At 40.7% G+C, this 9,044-nt stretch overlaps 1 protein-coding gene across 1 annotated transcript in view; it reads right to left on the bottom strand.

The window, feature by feature from the left end:
• The window catches only part of metap1 (methionyl aminopeptidase 1), a 14,848-nt gene extending 6,882 nt beyond the window's left edge, over nt 1-7,966 (bottom strand). Inside the window, exons 1-5 of the mRNA XM_060051146.1 lie at nt 7,792-7,966; nt 6,377-6,428; nt 6,175-6,278; nt 5,088-5,148; nt 1-41 (exon numbers count right to left, since the gene is read on the bottom strand). The exon at nt 1-41 is cut by the window's left edge and continues 51 nt beyond it. Coding sequence (XP_059907129.1) covers nt 1-41; nt 5,088-5,148; nt 6,175-6,278; nt 6,377-6,428; nt 7,792-7,905 — 372 coding nt within the window. The 5' untranslated portion in view covers nt 7,906-7,966. The remainder of the gene's footprint in view (nt 42-5,087; nt 5,149-6,174; nt 6,279-6,376; nt 6,429-7,791) is intronic.
• Between the last annotated feature and the right edge of the window lie 1,078 nt (nt 7,967-9,044).

Raw genomic sequence — 9,044 nt, 5'->3', positions numbered from 1 at the left:
CTGCGATGTCCCCTTTAAAGTCTGTTCAGACTCAGACATACCTGTTAAAGACAAACATACATTTTTTTACTGGGTTGAACTTCGACATTTCCTGGCTGGAATCTTCAGTACCAATAATCTACCAATTGCTAATGTTGTCATCCTTCATTGTTCATTAAATTAGAAATACATTTTTGATTATTACTTAAGTTGCAATTGTTGCTGCATTCATTATTAATTGATTGGATCAGATGGTTATTAGTGGTGGTGTAACCTATGGGCGACTAGAGACCACTTTGATTAAAGAATAAGACTGGCTCAAATACTTTGAGATCACTACTAAACATCCAAGATAGAAATGTTTTTCTCACGTCATGCCTGATCAAGAATAAAGTCTATTTGCATTGTGCAGCCTATTCATAATCTGTGAAAAAACGGATGGAATACTTAACCTATAGCCTAGTGAAGAAGAGCTTATGCTCCATCCTTTCACCAACATATCCTATGTATTAAGAAGATTAAATTATACTGGAGTTTTACTCTTTAACCCATGTGTTAACCAGTGTAGCTAATGACTGTTGGTGGGGGGGAGGGGGGGTTATGATGTCTACCCTAGTCTATCAGCCTTTTCATACAAAGTTGGTATCCAACACGAAACTGATGCGATACAACTGCACACTTTCACCTTTTCAAATGCAACCTATATTGACGTAATGCAGTGGGAGGAAACACTGGCTCGTAGCTCCGACTGCCGGATCAATACATAACAGATATGATTATAACGGGTCTGAATGTAGTTTACCACTAAGATGATCAATACATATAACCGATATGATTATAACAGGTCTGAATGTAGTTAACCACTAAGATGATCAATACATATGACCGATATGATTATAACAGGTCTGAATGTAGTTAACCACTAAGATGATCAATACATATAACAGATGTGATAATAATAATAGGTCTGAATGTTGTTTACCACTAAGATGATCAATAAGGGTGGGAATCTCTTGGCACCACACGATTCGATTCCGATTATGAGGTCAACGCTTCGATTCTGAAGCGATTATCAATGCAACAATTTTTTTTATGTACATTTCCATGCGTGATTTTCAAAAATATATATAGACATCTGGGTTAGCTACTCAGAGTTTGCTAATCACTTCCTACTTTTGTGATGATCATTAAAGACATCAACAAATGATTGAACTTATCTAATATTTCATAAGAGAGAAAGCTTTTGTCAAATATGACTTTCTATGAACAATGCAATAATCAATGCAGCTTAGATTATTTATAACACAATATGGAAGCATGCAAAAAATAGGTTTCAGTTTTATTTTCTTTGTAATCTTTGTATTCTATGTCATTAAAGGAAAAGCTGCTCTTGAATTAGAAGGAGTTCTTGTGTCTGGCTGTGAGTTTGCGCGCATGCTATGCGTAGGCTGAATCGCAATCGTGTCAAGACAAATCAGATTGGCCAATACAAACTGAAGATAAATTCAATAATTGTAATATTACAAAAATTATCCCTCTCTGGCGAACAGAATGTTGCAGCAGGCAAAAAAAAAAAAAGATTTTTTTTTTTTTTAAATTACGATTATTAATTTATCTGCATCGAGACAATCGTTCTACCGAGAATCGCGATGCATCGAAGAATCGATTATTTTTCCCTCCCCTAATGATCAATACATATAACATAGTGATAATAACAGGTCTGAAAGTAGTTTACAACTATGGATGAACAGTACATATAACAGATAGTGATGATTATAGGTCTATGCTGGTAGTTTACCACTGTGATCAATACATATAACATAGTGATGATTATAGGTCTATGCTGGTAGTTTACCACTGTGATCAATAAGTATAACAGATAGTGATGATTATAGGTCTATGCTGGTAGTTTACCACTGTGATCAATACATAACAGATAGTGATGATTATAGGTCTATTCTGGTAGTTTACCACTGTGATCAATACATATAACAGATAGGGCCTAAAAAAAATAATTGTTCGGTTCCGGTTTCCGACCAAACTATAATTACGTTTTTGTACAGCACCTCTTCATTCTGTACAAGGATGAGCGAATTTTCTCGTTTTTAAATGGAAACAACCTACCTATCATTTGCTGCCGCTGGAATATATATAATAAATAAAAAATAAATAAATAAATTCCCTACCTACCCATGACCTCAACTGACATCCAACAGGAACCAACCTTTTTTTTAGGCCTAGTGATGATTATAGGTATATGCTGGTCGTTTACCACTATGATCAATACAACAGATAGTGATAATCATAGGTCTTTAAGGGTAGTTTACCACTATGATGATCAATACACATAACAGATTGAGATAATTATAGGTCTATGATGGTAGTTTACCACTGTGATCAATACATATAACAGATAGTGAAAATAGATCTGAATGTAGTTTATGGACGCAGTAACACTGTGTTGAGACACATAAATGACTTTTCCCTTTGCCCTGTCCCACCACTTGTGTCCATGATGACCAGGACAAACATACCTGAGTGTGATTGGTTAAACTGATAAAGTCACTGGTGAGGGCCGTGAGCAATCCACCTGGGTGCCAACACAATTAATGTCGCCTTATCGCACAACGGAAAACGCGTTGTACATGTAGTTCATTTCAACACAATGATTGTGTGAAAACCTTATTTTATTAACGCAACCAACAAATGTGTTTAAGGTAAAAGGACCGTTCGACGAAAATCTGGAGTCAGTGCTCCGCATCACCAGGGACAACGCATATTAATATAATATCCTTTTGTTAAGAAATGTTTATTGGTAGAATGCCCTCTAGTGGACAGAATGTTTTCAGAATGTGGTATTGAAGATGCATAAGCCTGTGAATACAGTGGAACATAGTGAGTATTAATGCTCAATTTGAGCATTACAATTAAAATATAATTACAATATAAAAAATAATAAGGAATGAAATTGGACTTGGATTATAGAGAAAGATTGACATCTCTAATGTGTTCATGAGGTGCTATGTTAAATGCAGTTTATCCAGGTCATCCTCTCCTTGTATTATCACTTGGTTTTAATCTTGATACCAAGTGAGGTCCACCCCGATGTACCGTCCCGATGTACCGTCCCACGCACCGCGTCCCTTGAGGGATTTCGTATCTCCAGGCCTGAAGAATATTCCAGTTGAAACACTGAAGAGGATCAATTAACTGGCTCAAACTGATAAGCCGTGATGTCTCCATTGATTTCTCACACAGAATAACCACAATCTGAATAGTTAGAAACCATCTCGAAATCGTTATCTAGCAGCTGCTAACTGTTTCAAAATAAAGACTGACTGAGCCACGCGACGGTTAATGTGAAATGGTGTCACTGTCTACTCTGAGTTCAGCCTGACTATTGAAATAGGACTCGGCTAATGTGTGGCTATTTATAATTTGGCTAATGCTGCATTTTATGATGTGGATCATTTAGAGTGACTTGCATAAAAACAATAAACACAATGGTGTCAGAATGATACGTTTAGTTTTAAAAGCAGGCAGACCTCTGAAGCTGCTCACCTACTCAAAAGGATTTAACCTTTAACCCTACACTGGCTATGTTTTATCCCAGAATTTAAATAAATGTACTTTAGCGTGTTTTAAACCTTAAAAACGAAATCAACAAGTGTGTGTTCTCATAGGCTGTGGAACAATAAAGTCACTGCTGCTCGTTGAATGACGTGAGTCAACGTGAAATGAGACATTCACACAGTGCTCTTCAACAATGGCAGGCAGCGTCGTATTTGAGCATATTTAGGTGTTAGTAGATTCAGACCGTCATGGAAGAGGGTGGGGCGAGAAATCTGGCACGTTGCGTCAGTCCTCGAAAATATTGCAATTATATATTCCAGTAGAATACACTTATATTCTAAGCCTCCTGAGCAATGCCTCAATACGTCCAGCCGCCCAATGCTGACAAACACTTTAATACTGCCGGTCAGAAACATTTTACGGAGGCCTGACTGTACGTTCACATTAAAAGCTGCAAAATCGCTGAATAGCTCAAAACGCAACGCTGTCCAAAATATTTACAGTTCATATTGCTCTTGCGATTTTGCTTTGCCACGCTTTTTGCCAGCACGCTCGTAGTTGAGGCAAGTCCTGCTGCTGATGCCGAGCCACAAAAACACAAGATAGTCATACGTTTGGTCAATAGAAAAAGAATAATAAGCATAATTACATTGAATACCTAATTAATGGAGTAATTGCTTATATGCTAGATTATAGCTTAGTTGATCGCTTGTGTGAGTGAGTGAGTGAGTGTGTGTATAGTATGTTTATTATGGAAAAGATCCGTTCAACGGGAGCATTTGTGCCAGGCATACACACGGTTAACTGACAAATTAGAAATATTTTTTTGTGCGGTATCTCCCTGCTTTTGAAATGCGCGCACATCTCCACCCACCGCTCGTCCGCTGGTTTCCATCAGCATTCCTCTGTGCGACCATCCCTTTTGCGTAATGCGGATTGCGTATGCCCGCATACATTGTTGAAATCATCTGCTGGATGCTTTATTCTTTCTATGTGTTTTTTAGTTAATGATCGGGCTATAATAAGACCACGTTGGCTATGCAATCGTGGACAAATACGATGCCCTGCAATAGCCGCAGCTATTCTCTCACATCACACACCATGATGAAGGAACAAATGTGTGGTAGGAACTAGGAACTAAAGTTCTCGCATTCGTTTACTGGGACCCACGCCGGCGAGAGACATCTACATTCCTTTACAGCTTTTGGTGTGAACGCACAGTGAGAGATAACAAAAATCTGTATTCTACCCACCTATCCAAATAGCCTTGCATGCATACTCACGTTAGTGAGTATATGAATTAATTATGACATCTAAATCTTAAAACATAATGTGCAGGCATAGAGGCAGGTTCTTATTGATACCTTCAAATGGTGATTCAAAATAAAAGGGACACATTGATAAGGAGTTATGACATCATTAACGGCATGTATATGTCAGGCTGCTTAATAATAACAACCCTTTTTCAAATAGCACCCAACATTATGTTTAAGAACTTGATACAGAAACAAATGCATGAGTATTATTCAGATTACCTCTTGAATGATCAGCATAGTCTGGTCTCTGGATGTCACCGGGTACGAGCCTCAACGGAGTCTACACCAGGAGCAACGATCACAACTTCAAACGTTAGAATTCATTCAGATGGCATCTCATTTTTGCAAAAGCATACTATACTTTGTACATTTGATGAAGGTTAAGATAACATGCAGCAATTCGATTTTCTTAATTTGGTAAAGGTCAAAACACAGTAAGCTACAAATTGTCCTTGGACTTTCCATCACCAAATCTTCAAAACGTGAATTAAAACATCCTGTTGATCAGGATAAGGGTTAGGGTTATGATATCAACTTAGGTTTTATACATCAACATTGAGGATAATTTTAATGGACTAGTAACAATATCAGTTTTGGGAGGATCTTGGCCTGATCTAGGATCTGCTTCTGATTCCAGGAGGCTTCTTACTAGGGATCGACCGATATGGATTTTTTTTTAGGGCCGATACCGATACCGATTTTCTTTTACATCAGCCTTAGCCGATAACCCGATACCAAGTTCTCGCGAGAGCACAATTTGAATTTGCTCAGCGAGTCACTCTGGGAACGAGCAATATACTCGTGTAAATTCTGGGCCTCCCCTGGCCCAGAACACTAATCAATCACATTGATGCATCAATATAGGCGGGCCAAAAGCGTTGCTGTTTTACCGACCGGATACGGCAAGAGTCTTATCTATTGGCTCCACTGGTCTGGATACGTCACCCCTTGCATTCTTATGATTGGTCATAGTGTTATCCAATGTGTGCTATCCAGTGATATTTTCAAATGCATGCTTGGTGCCGCCCCTCGAGTTGGGCCATTTTCGTTACTCGTTGCCAGACCCTACAGCTTTCTAGATGTGGGTCTGGATTTCCAGGCTAAGTCTCCCTCAATTTACATCATAAAATTGACACAATGATGATAACAAATGTTACAATGTCTCAATTAAAAATGAACATTCATTGAACTGTCTGTAAATCACGGCAAAAATAATACATAAAAATAAAAAATGAATAAAAAAATCGCTACACGTAAAAACGCAAATATCGGCCGGACGATATATCGGTCGATCACTACTTCTTACCAACGGATAGTGCGGCCGTAGTTTCCCAGTGAAGCGGTAGCCTGGCCATGGGTCTGTGTTAACATCCTTTGTGCATTCGTTGGGTTCTTCATTGTTCTGCTCCTCTATAGTAACACAAACAGCCGTGATTAACAACAAGCCGTTTCTCGCTAACTGAATGAGACTTGTGCTCATAAGGACACATGACTTGATAAATACATACTTGCTTTTTTGTGCAGCAACTTGTGAGTCGCCCAATTCTTCTTAAAGCATTCCTGAGGAGGCAAACCAAACTTCAAGTGAACACTCTTGGGGTTCATTATGCTTTAAGACATTTCATAAATGTACATTAATATTTAGGGCATTTAGCAGATGCTTTTATCCAAAGCGACAATAAGTACATTTGTCATAAGAAGTGCAACAATATATCACTGTCGGTACAGAGGATGCAAGTTGCAACACAATGTGATGTACATTAAACTGTTCAACCCCTCCAGTTGCCAAAATTAAATGTAAGCTGGATGGGATCACTTTCACTGATGGGTATCATCAGTGAAAGTGATCCCATCCAGCTTACATTTAATTTTGGACTAATATGTCATCTATTTTAAGTAGGCCTGCGATAAATGACGTTTCCGTTTATTAATCCGTCGACTTTCTCGATTCCGCTTAACGATTTATTTTCAATTAAAAACACACCTGTGCTATAATTAGCTGACTTTCAGTGGACTATGAGAATGCATACAATTCAGTATAGCCGCGGTATACAAGTGTATGCTACAATTATTAGGCATACATTCTTCAGCAACAATCGAGTCCTTTCAATGATATTGAGGGGAAATTTCATATAATGATGCTAGAGATTGGCTTTTTTGCCAAGATAAACGTGAGGACCACCGAGAGGATGAGGAGTTTTAGGCGCTGTATTATGATGTTAACTATTATTATGTATTGTTATTATGTATTAATGCTGTATACATATACCATTACGTTAATCTGTAAATTACTGATACAAATCAGCGTTGATAACACTATTCTTTCTGAATCGTCTTTATGGCATGGTGTCCGTTTAATCCACTCTACAACAACAAAAACGTTTGAATCCAACGTTGTTTATTCCCCTGGTTCACACTCATATACTCACTGACACCTAAGACCCGCTGAGGTAACCTCAAAAGACTACTTTGACCTAGTCAAATCTCTGGGGGGCCTGTGGCTCAGGAGGTAAAGCGGGTAGGCTGGTAACCGGAAAGTTGCTTGGTCGATCCCTAGTTCCTCCTAGCTGAATATCGAGGCGTCCATGAGAAAGATGCCAAACCCTCACTGCTCCTGACGAGCTGGATGTGTGTATGAATGAGTGTGCATGAATGAGTGAATGTGAGACAACATTGTAAAGCGCTTTGAGTGGCCACTGGTTAGAAAAGCGCAGTCCATTTACCATGGGCTTTTCATTGGCATTGAATTAACACTCTAACGCTGGATGTTATGCTTCATTAAACCGAGCATGACACTCCTAAATAAGAGACACACACCGCACACACATGGCTGGTGACACCGAGCTAGCTAGCCTAGCCCAAGGCCTCCGGGCACCGAGCACCTCCGTTTAATCACCCCGACAACATCCACACGCCGCAGTACCTGAGAGCAGAAGTAGGAGCCCTGGATCCCGAGCGTGATGCACCGGGGACACTGGAGCTTAGCCTCCTGGCAGCAGCCGTCAGCCTCGCACTCCTTTGCCTGTAGGCTCGCCATGCCGTCGGTGGAGAGGGTGGAGTCGGAGAGAGAGGAGGGGGAGAGAGGAGGACCAGGACGGAGAGCTGGGGGTGGTCTGCGCATGCGTGGGAGAGGACCCAGACGGAGAGCTAGGGGCGGTCTGCGCATGCTCAGAGGACAACTGCCATGGTATGTTCCAGATGCCTCGTACACCACCCGAACGAGTTGCAAGTGGCGAAATCTCCCAGCTTTCTTGCGATATTGCAAGGAGGAACGCCACCTTTTGGTCGGTCCCACTCGGAAGATTGAGAGTATACCGAGTTCAGTAATTATGCTGCGATCCATTTGTTTGGTACACCAGTACGCCCGACCTGCTCTAGCGAGAACGTGACGTATTTTCCTGGCTTGCAGCACTTATAACGTTCCAGTTTGTCATTGGCTAGTGTTACGTATTTTATGAATCTAAGCTACCCACACATAGACCCAATGAATTAGGACCAAACATATAAGCCGTAAATACTATACATAGCCACAAGGGGAGCAATACCTTATTGGAGGCTGCTCCAGCCACAGATAGCAGCGCTTTTATATATACGAAGAAGCCGAAGCCAGTACGGCACCCCGGCCACGCCCACTAGGCCACGCCCACTTGACGGTCTTTACCTGAGGACAAGGGGTGGAGATGGCCAGAGATCAATAGGTAGACGACAGAGAGCACCCGGGCCTTAGCCCGGGGGGCTTGAAGTAGATCACGGTATTTTCCTCTCACACGTGTTAGATTCAATTCCCTCCGTATAGCTTCACTTACCATGCCGAAACATGCCGAAACATGCCGACGACTTTATAATAAATGAAGTGAGTTCAAAGCAACCCGGGATTGGACAACTTTCTTCGAGAAAATATGCAACACTAGTCATTGTTAAAGTTGGTCATTCAAATGACCAACATGACACGAATAAAATATTCTCCTTAAAGGCCTCCACACACCGGCGCCGCAGCGGCGCGTCAAAAAGTCTGCCCCCATTACGCCCCGTGCCCACTACCTCCGTCAGTTGACCGTTGCCCATTGACTTTGAATGGGGACGGATGCGCAATGCATTGTGGATCCGTCCGTTCAGTTGGAGCGTTCGCAACCGTCAGAAAGTTGAAAAATGTTCAACTTTTTCGGCAGCGACGGT

Source organism: Gadus macrocephalus, chromosome 5 (genome assembly GCF_031168955.1).
Source record: "Gadus macrocephalus chromosome 5, ASM3116895v1".
Lineage (NCBI taxonomy): Eukaryota > Metazoa > Chordata > Actinopteri > Gadiformes > Gadidae > Gadus > Gadus macrocephalus.
Note: the sequence above shows the minus strand (reverse complement) of the source record. Positions and strands in the feature narration are given on the sequence as shown.